This window comes from Danio rerio, chromosome 4 (assembly GCF_052040795.2).
Source record: "Danio rerio strain M-AB ecotype USA chromosome 4, GRCz13ab, whole genome shotgun sequence".
Lineage (NCBI taxonomy): Eukaryota > Metazoa > Chordata > Actinopteri > Cypriniformes > Danionidae > Danio > Danio rerio.
In genome coordinates this window covers 17,944,482-17,963,790 of record NC_141024.2, presented here as the reverse complement: position 1 = coordinate 17,963,790, position 19,309 = coordinate 17,944,482, and the positions used below count along the sequence as shown (strand labels likewise).

General features: G+C 32.1%; 1 protein-coding gene across 1 annotated transcript; it reads left to right on the top strand.

Annotated features, from left to right (window-relative positions):
* The first annotated feature begins 1,254 nt into the window (after positions 1-1,254).
* Positions 1,255-19,012, top strand: pah (phenylalanine hydroxylase). Its single transcript, NM_200551.1, is given in 13 exon segments — positions 1,255-1,334; positions 2,625-2,741; positions 7,129-7,312; positions 9,840-9,928; positions 10,321-10,388; positions 13,092-13,288; positions 14,586-14,721; positions 14,833-14,902; positions 15,511-15,567; positions 15,674-15,769; positions 17,174-17,307; positions 17,393-17,508; positions 18,209-19,012. Coding segments are annotated over 13 exon segments (1,350 nt in total). The 5' UTR covers positions 1,255-1,289; the 3' UTR covers positions 18,250-19,012.
* Positions 19,013-19,309: the final 297 nt, after the last annotated feature.

Genomic DNA, 19,309 nt, shown 5'->3' with positions numbered 1-19,309 from the left:
TTTAAGATACTTTAACTTACCTAAATATGAGTTCAACAGACTCAGTTTAATTAGATTCAGCTTAAAAAAATTAAGGCAACCTGGATTTTTTTACAGTGTGTATTTCTTTTATTTAACTAACTATCATATTGTTCATGTAAGCAAACTGTGGGTATGTAAATTGATAATAAATAGAACTATGAATTATTAATAAAACACTTGAACTTAAAAGATACAGATGAAATATGTATTTACCTGAACCTCATGTGGCAATGAACTGTGAACATGCAAAAATTAGCTAAAAAAAATTACATAGTAACTTGGTGGTAAGTTCATTTTAGGTCAAAACGGTTCGCAAACAAATAACCTGCAAATCACAATATGCAATCATCTAGTGAATAACTAATCTGATTAAGAGCATTTTTAACATAGTAATCCAATCTATTGTACTTTAATCTACAATTAACTTAATTGCAATTTTTTGGGAATCTGATTATACAGCTATGGCCTAAATCCTAGTACATATGTAAACACATTTCTCTTAAAAGCATTTTTGTTTGCAATCACCCGATGAGAGAGCAGCGCCATATTTGCGTGGCAATCGATCAATACAGAACATTCGAGTAAAACAAAAACATTATTGTTTGTTTAAGTAGTCGTTTAGCTACTTATGCTAATAACACCAAATCAATCTCGGTGTAGGGCGAGTCGAACGACAACAGATTAAAACAATCAAACAAAATAACACTAATATGGATTAAACCTCCCTAAGAGTAGGTGTTTTTTCTCATATTGGTTGACATTCGCTCACCTAAACTAATTCCCAATTTATGAAGTCTTTATCTAAAGTTAGATAATTGGCGCCATCGAGTGGTCATAACAGAACATCAACATATAGGCCTATAGATGATGAAATTATAACATAACTCGATTCTGTTTCTATTCGTTCTTTTATTTTATTTTATTTTATTAAACTAAAATACACATTACATCATTATTACATCAGGTAAAGGGGGGAAACAAACTAGCAAACTAATCGTTGCGAAATGATGACTTTGAACTCCATCCTCACCCAAAACTCCCCCTTTTCCACTGGACTGAACAACACAAACCAGATGCGCTTTTGGTAGCAGCTTCCAAACATCCCCAGCAGGGCTTTATGTGCACAACTGGTCGCGTGACAGGCACACGGGCCGGTTCAGGGGGTGTGGTGTCACGTGGTACTTTTAAATTGCTGGATTTTTGGATGAGTTGCACTAAGTTCACAGAAGCATCCGACAAAGCCACATCACCTGAGGACTGAAGCAAGAATGGACGCAGGACTCACTCAGATAAACGGGGGACTGGAGAGAAAGGTGAACAATTCTTTTAATCCTACTTAATTTTAGCTTATCATTTTACACTTATGTAGCATATATATATATAGGCTATATATATTAGCACTTCCCCAAAATCAAAATATAAATAAATTGATGAAATTAAAACTTGTAAATTAGAATGATCTAATAAACTCAATCTATAGCCTACATTTTGCTTAAATTTATTCAGTGATAGTCCAACTCATTTTTAAGTTTTGTAAGACCTGACAATAAATTTAATTCTATGGAATTAAGCTTTTTTAATAATTAAGTTTGAAAAGAGTGAAAGAGTGTGAAAGAGATGATAATTATTTTTAACAATAAAAAAACAAATGTAAGCAGTCAGAGGTCAGTGCAACTAATTGTTTTATTTTATTTTTATTTTAATATACATTGTGGATCGCCAAAGGTATATTTTTCCATTTATTTTTTATTATTATATAATGATTTTATTATATATATATATTTTTTTTTATTTAAAGCATATTATGGTAAAATAGGGATGAAAGTTATGACAATGACAGCTGATTTAGGAATGTGGGTTCAAAGGAATGCGAGTGTGACTTTGGTCATGAGTTACACACATGCACAGTCTTCTGAAGCTACATTATGATCCTACTTTGGTGGTCTTCTTATCAGATTAATGAGATCTATTAGGGCCACAACAAACTTGCAACATTATCCGACTGGCGAAGAACGAAAAAAAAAAGTTAAAATTATATAAACCTCTGATTTTTGCAAAGAAGAAATTCTCCTTTAAAGTTACTTATTTGTGTAGTTTTGCTAATATGTAACAGACAGTTTTGCATTTTAAGCACATAAGGTGGCTGAATTAAAAGGATAGTTCACCTATAAAAGAACATCCTATAGTGATTTACTCTCCCTTTAATTTTTCCAAATCCGTTTGATTTTTTTCTGTTGAACACAAAAGAAAATATTGTGGAAAATATTGGAAGCAATTGACTTCTATAGTATTTATTTATCATACTATGGATGATTTCCAACTTTGCTGAACAGAACAAAATAAACTCATAAAGCTTTGGAAGTAAACAGTCAGTATATTATTTTTTTTGACTGAACTATCCTTTAACAAGCAGAGACAGGCAATCTATTGTCAATCTATTGTCTAGCAATCTATTGACTAATCTTTATTGCAGAAAAATAACCTACTTTTCATTTCAAAGACCTTTTTAAAATAAAAATAATAATAATAATAAAGATAATTTGACATGATGGTTCTGCATGTGTATTAATGATGGTGAGTGCCTCGACATGCTTGTTTAACAGGGCTCTCTGACCTCATCCTACCTGGAAGAACCAAAAAACAAATCAGGAGTGGTGTCCTGCATTTTCTCTCTGAAGGAAGAAGTTGGAGCTCTCGTGAAAGCTCTGAAACTATTTGAGGTTAGTGTATCGACAGTGCATTTATATTGTATTAATTATTCACCTTTCTTTCTGACTCTTTCTATAATGTACAACTAGAAGCATTTATCAAAAGGTAAAACATGAGGCTCAAGGACAGCGAATGATAGTGGACATTTCTCAAAATTCAAAACACTGGTCAGGACGCATTTGTTAGGCAATGCTGTCCATGTGATGCAACTTAAGCGAGGTTAATGAAGTTTGAGATCTGCCCTCACTTTAAAACAACATGGAAACTAATTTAATTTTTGTACATTAAAAGTACTTTTTAAATTCATTAGACAAAATACAAAATCACAACTATCATATATTTTAAGCTGATTTAAAAAAAGACACCCACTAAAATGAAATTCAGCTTAACATAATGATAATTATATGATGTTTTTAGATATATAAATTAAAATGACTTCTAAATTTCTCTATGTTACCATGCTCTTCAAACCACTGGGTTTTACCTATTTGTTTCCACATGGAAAACATGCTTTAGTGATTGAAAGTAAATAAGTAGTCAGGTTTTGAATCTTACTATAGTAAAATACTTCAGTTCATCTGTTGTGGTTATTATAAAATTGCTTTGGTAATACAACAACTATAGTAAAGTAAAGAAATGACCTAATTCTGTAGTTTTCTACAACAATAGGCTATTATACTACATATTTTATACTTATTATATTATATTGCCACAGTTTACTGTAGTATTTATTACAGTTTATTACAGTTTATGTAGTTAATAATACAGTATACATGCTGTATAGCATTCACTAACAAAGTGTTTTAAATAATTTATAAAACATAATAAACTTTACTATAGTATGACTCAAAAACCAAAGTAACCAAAAGTTTTTCTTCATGCAAGTGAGCAAAAGGTTTTAAAATATATAAAGTCACTTTCGTAAACTGCATTTAAAGCAAGTACCTTAAAATGCAATTGGCTATACAGAAGCAATATATCCCCATGATGTAATAATGTGTAGTAATGTGTTATGTGCATGTGTAGGAAGCATACAAACAGTATCGAAATGGACATGCACGGAGTGTCCTGTAATAATGCCAAGATTTCTTGAATCATTTCCAAAGCTCTTCTTTGTTTGTACCAAAGTTCAGTATATTTTGTTTTTAGGATGTTGACTTTTCTGCTGCCTACGTGCTATGAAACATTTGACCAAATAGATGACAGATTTCACAGACTTATTACAAATTTATTAAAAATGTTTGCCCCATAAGATTACAACAAATTGCATTCCACTCAAGCATATAGGCTTTTTTGAAACTAAAACTAATGAGCTAAAAAATCTGTTTGTGCAAGTCAATAATGGATACATGCCAAATGTGCACCCCCTAATGCCACTATAAACATAAAAGCTTGGCTTGTAGATTCTGATTGGTTCATTTGTGCCATCCTACTCCACCCCCTTAAAACACCCCCTTCTCCACCCCTCTGCCCGGACACCCCATGGACATTTTCCAGCATCATTTGCACTAATTTAAAACACTAATTTCCTGCATTGAATGTTTGCTGTGTGGAGAAAAGGTGCTTTATGAAAGAAAGTAAGAGTTGATTAAAGGTACAGTATTACTTATTAAATATTATATTAACATAACATCAACAACAACAACAAAGCAATATATATCACATTTTTTAAAAAAGTACATTATAGTTTATGAAGATTATTCTATGCGCTTGACAGCTACACTGTCTACTATACTTTCTAGTTTAAATTGTAATAATGCACACCTTTTGTAAAGCTGCTTATAACAATACTTATTGTGAAAAGAGCTACACAAATCAACTTGAAATGAATTACAGTAGATAATGTTTATAATTAATAATTTACTATTCAGCTTGAACAACATATCTTATTATTTGCTCATAATTAAAACAATGTAATTGTCAATAATGCCATTTATTATTATGATCAATGCATTTATTTATAAGTTACTTATTATAAGTAATTTTATGCGATAATATTGTTACTTTATGTAAAACTTCTAGGCAAATGTTTGATTAAGAATGCAAAAAAAAAACAAGTTTGAACGAAATATAAACATGTTTTCAAAATACTAGAAATAAAATGTCAAATCATACTTTCAAGCTTTCATTTCATGCTTTGCACTTTCCTGCACCACAAAACAAACTTTTTAAAGCATAATATAAAATTCTAGAAGTTTAATATTTTTCATTCAGTATATATCATCATATTGCACAGCCCAATTTAGATTATCATCATGAAAAATGTCAGAATGTGAACCAAAGATAAACAGGGGCTTTGCAGCACACTCTCAGAAATAAAAATGTACAAAAGCTGTCACTGGGGTGGGATCATTTCAAACTCTGGTACCTTAAAGGTCCACATTTGTACCTTCAATGTACATATTAGTACCTAAAAGTACAAAAGTGTAACAAGTGGTAAAAGTATCAGTATAGACTTTTTTAGGTATAAAAGTGTACCTTTTATGTACAAAAGTGCGCCTTTTGAAAAGTGACCACATCAGTGACAGCTTTTGTACCTGTATTTCTGAGGGTGCACATACAGTAAATTAAGTAAACATAAAATTTTGATGCAAACCTCAAAAGTGATGTTCAAGCATACAATGAATGTGCTGACTGAACCCTGTGACTCTGTGAATGCGGTTGTAATAACCAACCGTTTCATAAAAAATGCCAAACATGCAGAAAAATAATGCAGCAAATCTGCAGTTTTGTTCTCGGGTGCTAAAGGATGCAGTTCATATGGACTCAATCAGTACCACAAGGGAAAGGAAGGAGATTATTAGAGATGAAAAAGACATTGTAAAACCTATCCGCCTCCTCTCTGGGCCTATGGCAAACAGCAATGGGCGTCCTCCCTCTGTTTGTGTGAAAACGCATAAATACAAACATGGTTTTGCTTAAAAATTGCAGTCAGATGCTTGAACACCCTCTTTCTGATTGGCTGAAATAACGCTGTACACTTGAAGCTTGTGCGCTGCCAAAATGTGTGCGTGCACAAGTTTAGTTTAAATGGATTTTCTGATAAACTACAGTAATTTACTCAATTAGTTATTAAGGAAAGATAAGTACACACACACACACACACACACACACACACACACACACACACACACACACACACACACACACACAACGTATATTCTTAATCATCGATTGTTTGTGGTATATTTTACACATTCCTTAACTGATGGTAATTGATGCTTTTATAACAGGTTCTGGTGCAGAAAACCTATTAATAAATCAATCCTTCAATAAATCAATGTAAAACCAGCTACAATGATTTAAGGTTTGTTCTCAGCATTTTGTAACTGCTTCATCATTTAAAGGGCAAGGCTGGACTGCCACCTAGTGTTTCATCTGTGCAAAATGAGGTCAAATCAATTTAATGTTTATGTTAATGATAATGTTTAATGCAAACCACACAAATAAATTTATTATTACTATTAATAATAAATGAAAAGTTCTAGTAAATTTACACATTTGTACATTTACACTCTTTTTCCAATACTATCCAAATGAAATGTTAACAGCATTTGCTATTATATTTATTTCTTCTGGAGCAAGTTTTATATATATACTTATATATATATATATATATATATATATATATATATATATATATATATATATATATATATATATATATATATATATATATATATATATATTAAATGGTTTGAGTTGCAGTCGGTTTTGTTTTTTGGGGGGGTTTACAGTGTAACTAATTAATCTAGTTAAGCCTTTAAATTTCTTTTTAAACTGAATATTAGTACTGCATGTCTTGCAAAACAACTACTAAAATATTATGTACTTTCATAAAGGCAAACACAATATATATTAAGTTATTAGATATTATTAATTAAACTATTATTTTTAACAAGGTATTAAATAAATCTTCTCTCCATTAATCAATAAATTCACAGAAAGGCAAAATTATTTTGCCTTTAACTGTATATGCACATTTTATATATGAACAAAACAATTTAAATGCAATTTAAGAATTCATTAATTGTTTGAAATGTTTTTGAAAATAAAATGTCATAAAATGGGTGAAATAACAGTCCTTCATCATTAACTTATACATATATTTAAGTAAAAATGTTACCACAACATTGAGTTTTTTTTATCAATTAAATTAATCTGGCGCTCCGTGTAAATAACAACCCAGCATTTTTTGAGTGTATGCCATAGAAAATAAAATGTATGAAATGTATTATTTATATACTGCTTAGATTATTACAAAAGCAATTAAATAATTTAACCATACTTCTTCTGATCTACAAATGAACTAATAAATAACGCACATTGTCTTTTTTTCTTTTTTGTTTTGATGCTTGAAATCATTAGATATAATTGTCATAAATGTGTATTTTGCAGGAGAAAGGCATTAACCTGACGCACATTGAGTCCCGTCCATCACGCAAGAACAATGAAGAGTACGAGTTCTTCATCAGCGTGGATCAAGCCTCCTCTAAAGTTCTGGATGAAATCGTTGATGGTCTTCGCACCCAGATCAGGGGCCAAGTTCACGAGCTATCCCGCAACAAACAGAAAGACACAGGTGAGACCACCAGTCTGAACAATAATTGGCCGAAAAAACTGAGTGAGAGCAATCGAGGGCATTTACACCAGAAATAGTTGTAATCACTAATAAATGTCATCCTGCAGATGGATGACAAAGACCCCTGCACTCCTTCTCTCTCGTGATTGTTTCCAGAATTACATTAGTTTAGATTTTGAGGACTAACAGACTCCGATGAACTGAAATGTCCTGTGTCTCTCCAAGAGTCAGTTCAGCAGGGTGGGGGTCAAAGGTCATCACAAAGACTGACAGACCAACAGACCCTATTATCAATACAATAAGAAAACACAGCACTGGGGGACGCTCATGGATATTTATGGCTGATGAGGAAAAGCAGTCAGTTCTTGGCCTTTTGTTCAGAGCGCCTCAGGCTTATTCTTCAGTTATGTGCTGATGGCCGGACCCCCAACGAGTTTAGCTGTCATAAATCTAGACTTTACGCAGTTCTGGATGCCGCAGAGCAGGGTTTTCGTCTGAAAGGCTGGACTGGACTATTCTCCATACAATGTTTTCCTTTTACTGTTGTGTCATCTATCTCTGTTAGCATGCCAATGTTAGAGAGCACTGATATACTGACACATATCAGGAACTTGATTCGATCATTAGTCAATTTTTTTTAAATGGAAAGAATGAAAAGACTATATGGAGGATCTCATTGAAATCTAAAGCAGAAAACTAAAAAAATATGTTCAGTTATAAATTGTGCGCTAGGTGATATTAGGGGTAAAAGGGGACAGTTAGGGATTTTATTATAGATTTAATTTTAGAGTTTATTCTTGTGCAGTGCACTATAGAGCTACCTTGTAAGTCCATTGTTGAAATACATGATAAAATGTACGTGTATGCTAAGAGTTTACTACATTTTATTTCAATACTATTTGTATTTTATATTTTGTCTCTTTAGGGTATTTATGGTATTAAATACTATTTTCGTGTCATTATTCAGTAGTATTCAGCATAGACCTGAAAAACGCAACGTTAAAAGTTCAGACACATTTTAAAGAATTAATTCATTTAAAGTGAAAAAAAGTTTATAAACTGACATTTTAATTCTGTCTAATGGAGCGAAGATTTTTTTTACACATTTCTAAACATTATAGATTTAATAACTCATAACTGATTTATTTTATCTTTGCCATGATGACAGTAAATAATATTTTACTGAATATTTTTTAAGACACTTCTATTCAGCTTTTAGTGTCATTTAAAGGCTTAACTAGGTCAATTAGGTTAACTAGGCAGGTTAGGGTAATTAGGCAAGTTATCATATAACGATGGTTTGTTCTGTAGACTATCGAAAAAATATAACTTAAAGGGACTAACAATTTTGAGCTTAAAATGGCATTTAAAAGATTAAAAACTGCTTTTATTCTAGCCAAAATAAAACAAACAAGATTTTCTCCAGAAGAAAAAATATTATCAGACATACTGTGAAAATTTCCTTGCTCTGTTAAACATCAATTGGGAGATATTTAAAAAAAAAAAGAAAAAAAAAACAAAGGAGGGGCAAATAATTCTGACTTCAACAATACTGTACACACATTTACTTTAACCAGGTACAAATGTTGAAATTAGTCTTGAAATATAAAAAAATATTAGTATTATTCGATCCAGTTTGCGAAATATTTGAAATACTTAAATATTTAAATATGTAAATATGTATCTCAGCAGACACAGGATGTCAACATGACATCAGATTAATGTCGTACCCCAACGTCGTGGGACGTTGCATTTTGTTTGGAAATGAAAATCAGGTTGACTTCAGAACCCAACATCAAGGCTAACATCAATGTCCAACATCGGACAGATGTTGCATTTTGGTTACTTTCCAATGTAACCTAAAAACAACCAAATATCAACGTCTAATGTTATTGCAGCTTGTGTAGACATTACCACTATGATGTTGACTTGAAGTTGGATTTTGGTCACTTTCCAATAGAACCTAAAATCAACCAAATATCAACGTCATTTCACATAATTCTTTGACATCAAAATAACACTGTCCTTATATTAACATATTAACTTATGATGTTGTATGTCTGCTGGGATTTTAACATTTATTTATTTATTTATTCATTCATTCATTCATTCATTCATTCATTCATTCATTCATTCATTCATTCATTCATTCATTCATTCATTCATTCATTCATTTATTTATTTATTTATTTATTTATTTATTTATCTATCTTCCTGTAATTAATCATATTTTTATTTATTTTAGTCAAATGTGTGTTTATTTCTTTAGTTTTAATTAAATTTTTTTAAATAGTTTGTTATATTTGAATGCTATTATATTTGTATTATTTATTCTAGCAAACATTTTTTATTAAACATAAATCTTTTTAAACAAACTTTACAATAAAGCCTTCTTTCAAATATCATTTGTCCTTAAATGTATACATAAAAAAACACCAACAAAAGTTCACTTGCATTGAATACTATTTCAACAGAATAATCGGCCATTAAATCTAAAATGTTTTCTTTCTTTCCATCTCATGGAAAGTCCCATGGTTCCCCAATGACATCCAGGACTTGGACCGATTTGCCAACCAAATCCTGAGTTATGGATCCGAGCTGGACGCAGACCATCCAGTAAGACACCATATATGCAACAGTGTGTGTGTGTGTGTGTGTGTGTACTTTGAAGTGACCGCCCTCACGATCACAGAAAAGAGCGAAAGTAAACGTAAGAGGGAACTTCTATCAAACACAAGAGTGTGTGTGTGGGTGTATTTTTTGTATGTGCTCCGCGCGACTCTAAAAGCCCCCAGTTAGGATCTGCATCACTCTCTATTGTGATGGAAACGGGCGGAGGCCCTCAAATTGATGTCATCGCTTTAATTGAGTCCCTGTAATTATAAATAATTGCCCCCTTCCCAGCCGTCATTAAACCGAAATGCATTCATCATAAGCAGCAAACACTCTACAAAGGCTTCATTTGAATGAGAGATCAGACTCTGTGTTAACATCGCTTTCGTTTGCAGGGTTTCACTGACACCGTCTACCGGGCCAGGAGGAAGGAATTTGCTGACATTGCTTACAACTACAGACAGTAACTATTGTCTTCTTGTCTACAGCTAGCACTTTCCCTGTTGTTGTGTTGTGCTTTCTATGGAAAATTACTCCAACTGCCAAACAAAGGGGCTAAATTACAGGGTCCCCGTGCAGTGCAGAGCGCCGCAAGCTTTGTCATCATAATTGAGATGCATTATTCACACAGCCTCTACAAAGGGCAGGAGCGCTGAATGTGACGCCCCCTGAGAAGGCTCACATTTACATGCACGCTCCATCAATAATACAAGCACTCATTACTCTTCAACTTACACTGTACTTGCACTGAGATTTGACATGTTTGTTCAGTGGCCTTTAGGGTTTTTTGGGTCATTTATGCTTATTTTAGGGTAACACTTTACAATAAGGTTGTATTACATAATGTTAGTTAAAGGATTTATTAAAATGAACAAACAATACACAAAACATTTATTACAATATTTGTTTATGTTAGTTAATGTTAGTTTATTAAAATACATTTGTACATTGTTAGTTTAACTCAGTGTGTAAACTAATTTTAACAAGCATGAATTTGGATGTTAATAATGCATAAGTAAATGTTGAACTACAATTAATAAATGATGTACAAGTATTGTTCATTATTAGTTCATGTTAGTACATACATAAACTACTGAAACTTTATTGTAAAGTGTACTTGTTTTAGTAGCTTCTGAAAGGTATAGTTCAGGAAAAGGTATAGGTAGTGTTTCTACCTTTTTTTTCCACCTGTTAAGCACAAAAATTTTTTTTCCTATAATATTAGGGAAAAAGTAGCCATTGACACCCATAGAAGAAACAACAATTCTATCAAAGTCAATGGCTGTTTAGCATTCTTCAGTTTGACAGAAGAAAAAAAAAACTAAATTGAACAGGTTTGGAACAGGTGGAGGGGGAGTAAATGATGACAGAATTAATTGTTTTATTAAACTAGCCTTTAACGGTTTAAATTTTTATATACATCCACAGTATATATATATATATATATATATATATATATATATATATATATAAAATCAAGTTTTGGTAGAAAAAAAAAATACAAAAGGACCCAAAATGTATTTAGATTAAAAAAAGGGAATTTATAAAACCAAAAATTCAAACTCACATATATACACACGCTACATTAATAACACTAGCACACATCACTCCTCCATACCAATTTGATTAGCAAGATTGTTTGTTGGTTTACTGTCCTTTAGCCTATGGCACAGGTGTCAGTTCCAGTTCCTGGAGGTCTACAGCTCCGCACCGTTTAGTTCCACCCTCAAAAAATTACTTTTGCTGCTTTTTTAAACTACTTATTTAAAATGAGTTGAAGCAACACAATTCTTGAGTTTTTCTTTGGGGGAGACAACTTAATTGTTTTATGTTCAATCCATTTATTTGTAAAAACAAATGAGTTAACTTAACCAATTTGTGTTGGGACAAAATGATGGAATTGTTTGAAACCTAGCATTTTTTTACAGTGCACCCTTTTCCAACACACTTATTTGTAGATTTCAAACAAACCTAAAGGTCTGAATTAGTTTGGTCAGGTGTGTTTAATCAGGGTTGGTACTAAAGTATGCAGAGCTGCGGCCCTCTAGGAACTGAAATTTGACACCTGTGGCCTATGGGATCTAGAGAATGACATTTGTGCTTATATTAATATCTATTATTATGATTATTCAGGTACAGTATACAGTACACCAAACTACAATAATACGTCTACAAGTTTGAAAAAAGTCTAATTTATGTGTGGGAAGCTGGTTAGAATCATGCTGTTTATAATAGTATTCAAAAACCAGGATAAAGGGTTATTTCTTTCAAAAACAAAAACGCTGTCATCATTTATTGACATTCATTCCATTTAAAATCTGATTTCGTTTTTTGGAATATAGTTTAAATATATTTTGTAAAAGCAGCTTTTGCTGATGGATTAAAAGAAAATGCTATGCAAAACAACAGGACAATGAAATAATATAAACCTGTAGGCTTCTTTGTACTAATGTGTGGCTAAGTAAATGAAGATGGAACTTGATTTTTGGGTAAACTAAAATGCTTTTGTTCAGTTTTTAGACTAGAATTTTTATCTAATTACTTTATCTTGAGCTTGCTTTAAAAAAAAACAGAATATATTTTTTTTCCATTTTGCAACACTCTTTTTGAAGTACCTTTTTGTTTTAATTTTAGAAATATTTTCTTGGCAACAAGCTAAAATAAAATAAGCTTTATAGGTTTTTTTCTGTCAACAGTCATATTAGTTTAAGTTTTGTAACATAAGTTTTATGGTTAAACAATTTTAGTCATTTAATACTAATGATAACTAAACTGATAAAATAAAATGTATTTGTTGATTATATTTCAAATAAAGAAACAATTCCTTCTGGATGTTTCGAGTCTGATGATACTTAAGATCACTTTTTTTTCTTCAAATTTTAGTGTTTTTTCAAAGAAAAACACAAGATTTGAAGCAAAAATACAATATGTTTCATGAAAAACAGTCACAAAATCAGTAATTTAGGCCGCAACTATTAAAAAATGTTTTTTCAAAATCCTGGATGAACTGATTAAAGCACAAACATAATTATAGTCCAAAACATTTCTCAAAATAATCTTTCTCAGGTTTCAAATAGTATGCAACATTATATAAAGCACTTAGACAAAAGCCTTTGAACCCATTGTGTCCTAAAACTAAGCTAAGCACATGTTTCTCTTCTGTTAGTGGACAGCCTATTCCACGTGTTGAATACACAGCTGAAGAGAAGGCCACATGGGGGACAGTTTTCAGAGAGCTGAAGACTCTGTACCCCACACATGCCTGCCGTGAACACAACCGTGTCTTTCCGCTGCTTGAGAAATACTGTGGGTATCGTGAGGACAACATCCCACAGCTGGAGGACATCTCACACTACCTGCAATGTAAGATCGGCTTCCAGTAGAGCCACTGTTGTTCAGACATAGCAATAAAGCTTTTACGTCTGCTCTCTTAATAAAAGCAAATATAAAGACACTGCATTGGAACTATCAGTACATTTAATGAATGTACTAATAGCCATCACCATTCTTTCCCAGTTTAACTGATTGCATTAAGAATTGCAAACATTCATTTATTAATTTTCCTTCAGCTTAGTCTCTATTTCAGAGGTTGCCACAGCGGAATGAACCGCCAACTATTCCACCATATGTTTTAGGCAACAGATGACCTTCCAGCCATAACCCAGTACTGGGAAACACCCATACATTCTCACACACACACACACACACACACACACACACACACACACACACACACACACTACAGCCAATTTAGTATACCCATTTCACCTAGAGTGTATGTCTTTGGACTGTGGGGTAAACGGGAGCACCCGGAAGAAACCCACGCGAACACGTGGAGAACATGCAAACTTCACACAAAAATCCCGACCGACCCAGTCGGCACTTGAAACAGTGACCTTCTTGCTATGACGTGTCAGTGCTAACCTGAGCCTTGAAATTGCAAACATTTTTTTATATTAAATTTATATTTACATATTTATAATAATATTTTATTTTTATTTATATTTCTACATTATATTTGATAAGTTTTCTAAATTGTTAGGTATAAATTTGAAAATGAGGTGGGCATATGAAATATGCGCTAATTTGCATATTTCTTCTCAGTTTTAATATTCTTGTCATGTGAAAGTATTTTACAGATGAGATTTTAGTTTATTTCTATTTATTACTTGATTATTTTTAATGATGCAAACAATGGTGTATATTATTATCGAATTATCTGAACACATTTCTAGAGAATATAGATATATTGTAAATAAAAGTGAGTCAAAAGTAATAGAGCTGCAAACAATTTATATGTGCTGAATGTAAACAAATTAAATTCAGTACTGTTCAAGTTAAATTGTTAGTTTAAATTTAGCCCATATAAATTATTTGTAATTTAACTATTTGTAAGTGGATTAAATATAAAACAATTAGGTTGTCCCCCCCCCAAAAAACACAAAAATAGTGTTAATTCAGTTTATTTTAAATAAATTGTTTAAACAAACCGCAGCAAAAAAACAACAACATTTTTTGAGTGTATTTTGTATGAGTTCTTAACATTTGCCAGAAAAAAAGACTCAATTTTGACAGACATCTCCTTTGTTTTAATCTACAGTTTTTCCTTTTAAATGTTTCTATTTTGCATTGCATGTCTGACCTTTTCTTGATTTCCCAGCATGCACAGGTTTCCGTCTGCGTCCTGTGGCCGGTCTCCTCTCCTCAAGGGACTTCTTAGCTGGTCTGGCCTTTCGAGTGTTTCACTCGACCCAGTACATTCGCCACAGCTCCAAACCCATGTACACACCTGAGCCGTGAGTATAAATAAGCACCAGTTTAAAATTAAGGTGGACAAAAGTGATCAGAGAAAAACAAATATTAATTTTGGTAATGCTACATTGGTTAAAATGTGCTTGTTCCCTCAGGGATATCTGTCATGAGCTGCTGGGTCATGTGCCGTTGTTTGCTGACCCAAATTTTGCCCAGTTCTCTCAGGTTTGATACCATTATACTTCTTTTCATGTTGTTGTATTATAATATATATTAAGAAATATTAGTTCATGAGATAATTCACCTTAAAATGAAAATTATGTCATCCTTTTCTAATCATCCACTCGTTTCAAACATGTTTAAGTTGCTTTCTTCAGTTGAACACAAAGGAAGATAATCTGAAGAATGCTGGGAAAAAAACAGCCATTGACTACCATTATATTTTTGTTCCTACTATAAATGTCTATGGTCCCTGATTTACATGATATTTTGTTAGGTGTTCAACAGATATAAAGAAAGAAGTTCATAAAAGTTTCAAATAAATAAACATATTTGAGTGAACTATGCCTATACTATATAATGGCAATTATCAAGGTGAAATCCATTTCCCAATTTTTGTTTAGATTTCTATATTCATTAAAATATAGTATAACATTTTAAAATTCTGAATTCTGAGTACAATTCTGAGAAAAAAAAACAACTGCTTATGAAATTTGAACTCAAAAATAATTTGAACTAAAAAAAAAAAGGAAGTGTAAAAAAATAAAGAAAAAAAAATAAGGTCATTTGTCATTTGTAAAATCCAATTATAACAATGCTTTTTATCTGATCAGGAAATTGGGCTCGCTTCTCTGGGCGCCCCTGATGAGTTCATAGAGAAGCTGGCTACAGTGAGTTATGTTTACAATAAGAATACCTTTCTCCATCTTTAACTGAAGCCATTCATGTTATACATCAAGGATAAAAAGCACTGCAAAATTTCATTTGTTTCTGTAGGTCTACTGGTTCACTGTGGAATTTGGTCTGTGCAAGCAAGGAAATGAAGTGAAGGCTTATGGTGCAGGTCTGCTGTCATCCTTTGGTGAACTGCAGGTGTGTATGAGTAACTTAGCCAAAATGAGCGTGTGTCACTAAGGAATTGATCCACAACTCTGCTGCGTCACTTATTGAACAGAAGAACTGCTCATATCCTCTGTCCTTCATGAATGCACATCAATTTCATCAAACCAAAATGACAGTTAATAATCCATTGTGAATCGACTGAAATGTGTGCACAACACAGACCAAACATACCTAAATGTGTATATACAGTTGAAGTCAGAATTATTAGCCCCCTTTTGATTTTTTTTCTTTTTTAAATATTTCCTAAATGATTTTAACAGAGAAATGAAATTTTCACAGTATGTCTGATAATATTTTTTCTTCTGGAGAAGTCTTATTTGTTTTATTTCGGCTAGAATAAAAGCAGTTATTAATTTTTATTATTTTATTTTATTCTTTCATTAGTTATTAAATTAACAAAATTATTAGCCCCTTTAAGCTAATTTTTTTTCCGATAATCTACAGAACAAACCATCGTTATACAATAACTTGACTAATTACCCTAACGTGTCTAGTTCACCTTATTAACCTAGTTAAGCCTTTTAATGTCACTTTAAGCTGTATAGAAGTATCTTGAAAAATATCTAGTCAAATATTATTTACTGTCATCATGGAAAAGATAAAATAAATCAGTTATTAGAAATAAGTTTTTAACAATCTTCCCAGAACAGAACAGAAATTAAATTAAAAATAAATAAAAATAAACAGTGTGAATGCTCAACAAGCCAGGACTAACAACACTGAGATAAAGTACAGTAGTACAAAAACTTCCAAATTATGTACCATGTAAGCACTAATATATTCATATCATTAAGCTTGGTTAACTACATTAGGACATGAAGACTTCCACTTTGTACAACATCAAAACTGGAATTTATATCCAACAAAAGAATTGATTATTCATTTTATGACATTTTTAAAAGTATATTATAGCTAACCAGCTATAAACAGCTCTAATTGTTTGCTAGATTGTTCTGTCTAGCTTTGCTTGTTCATATTAAATGTAAAATATATATGTATATATATATATATATATATATATATGGTTTTTTTTAGAAAAACATCTTTTGTTTGTCATTATGGTTGATTTGGTACACATGATTTACGTGTCATGCTTTTAAACTTCGATGCATCCTGATTTTCACATTGCATTTTGGGTTTATTGAAAGTTTCAATGCACTGGAAGAAGAATTTTGCAATTGAGACAGTTCCTAAGATGGCTGACTCTAGTCAGTGACCCGACTACAAGGGAGCTGGATGCACCTACTGAGTTTGAGACAATTAGGAATATAATACGTTTTAAAAAGTAGTGACACCCTAAGTGACAGCCTTTGTACTGTTGTTTTCTGAAGGCAAAATACGTATTTTTCTGAAACCTACAAATTTGCTTTGCAGTACTGTCTGACGAACGAGCCTAAACTTCAGCCCTTTGAGCCAGAGAAGACCTGCCAGCAGAAGTATCCTATTACGGAGTTCCAGCCCGTTTACTTTGTGGCAGAAAGTTTTGAAGACGCCAAAGAGAAAGTCCGGTAAAGTGACCACAGTGAAACCCTCTCTCAAAACTTCTCTGCATTTCCAGCAGTTAATAATGTGCATTTTTGCTTTAAATTATAGGAGATTTGCCACTACCATCCCCAGGCCTTTCTCTGTACGCTATAATGCATACACACAGAGAATTGAGATGCTGGACAATGCACAACAGCTGAAGAACCTGGCTGACAGCATCAATGGTGGGTATTTAGTTTAGGCCATCCTCATAATTACAAAATAAAGAAAGGAAAATTAGGACTTTCTTTAAAAAATCAGGAGCAGAATGAGAACAACAGGAATGAGCAGATTCTGAAAATGGGGATGAATGAAGAATATATAAAAAATTAAGGAAAATACATTTTAAAAAATATATATTATTGGTTAACACGTATAGTGGAACAACAACAGATTTAATGGGAACATAAATTACCTATTAGTATGCAAGTCAAATTTTTGATTAAGATGAATTCAGAAATATTTCACAACCACAAGTCATTTCAAGGGTCATATCACTATATAACAGTTTAAGCATTATTTGAATGTATATTTGTCTTTTTCCACATAGCTTATCAGAAGAAATTTTCGTTTTCATTCAAATTTACACTCTAATAAATGTGAACCTGCAGTTAAGAGAAAGTTCTCTTTGCTTTTAGCACAAATCTTTTTTTTAATTGGATAAAAAGATTTTACAATTTTTGTGTTAACAATACGTCATCATTAACACTTATTAAATAACATTAACAAAGATTAACTCATTGGTGCCAAAGAAATTACTTTCATTGGTTAATTTTATTGTAGATCTTAATTTTTGAATTTTCTGGACTCAAATGTAATATCTTACTGTCCCGTTTTATTTTAATCCAGATAGATCACTAATTAATCACAATATTGTATTCCCAGGTGAGATCTCAATCCTGTGCAATGCCCTGCGGAAGATGTAAACAATACAATTTGTGAAGACTTTCGAGAGAAATCAAGAAGAAATGCTGGAAAATCAAAGAAGCTCCACATCATCGATATTGCTTTTTAGACGCACCTATAACATCACTTCTAGTGTTAATCAAGCTGTTACAAAGAGAGCATGACATTTTAAAATAGTCATTATGTATTGCATGTAGAAAAAGATATATATTTATAGCCTAATTTTTGTAGTCCAAATATATAGGCGCACAAAGTATTTAACATAACGAATTAATACTAGAAAATACGCAAACCGAATCGCATGTAAATACCAAAAAAACGCTTCGTATATTGTGTAGCGCGCTGCTTGCAATATTTGTCATTTTATACATTGTATATTAACATGTCTTGTTCTTGGTATTTTAGACCAATACTGACTGCCTACCGTCCACCATTTGCTTCAGCTTGTTGTCTCTCAGTGTTGCTGTAATTTTCCCAAACAACCTGCAATCAATTAAGCATCAAAGGCTTGTTGAAATCATGAGCTGAGCCAATGCATTCGACGAGTTGTTTTTTTATTATTATTATTATTATTTACGAGGTGTTTTATTTACAAGATGCGCTCATATGCCGCATTGAACTAGATGTTAATTACATTACTGACAAATATATGTAGCTAGTTTCGCTCGACTGCTTACGCAACTCAACATACTGCATATTTTGTTGTAGATGCAAAACTGAAATGTCATGCACGCATTGTTAAAATTGTTTGAAAAAAAATCAATAAATGTTGACAACTGTTAATAGGCTACTGTCATTATTTACTGTTGCGATGTATTCTTATTGTTTATTCTAAAAATGAATTGTTCGCCTTTTAAGTTAGCCAATTAGTTGTCATTATAGACTTGTACATACTTTAGAATCTGTACTGTAGCCTACGTACTTGCTATTAATTAAACAATGCATTTATTTTTATCAATCAACATACTTTATTATTGCAGTTTGCATTATTATCACCATTTTAATTACATGCTATATATTAGCAAACAAACTGCGTAATAGCAGAAGTTCGTTTCAGTACCTTGGAGAGCAGCACTCTAA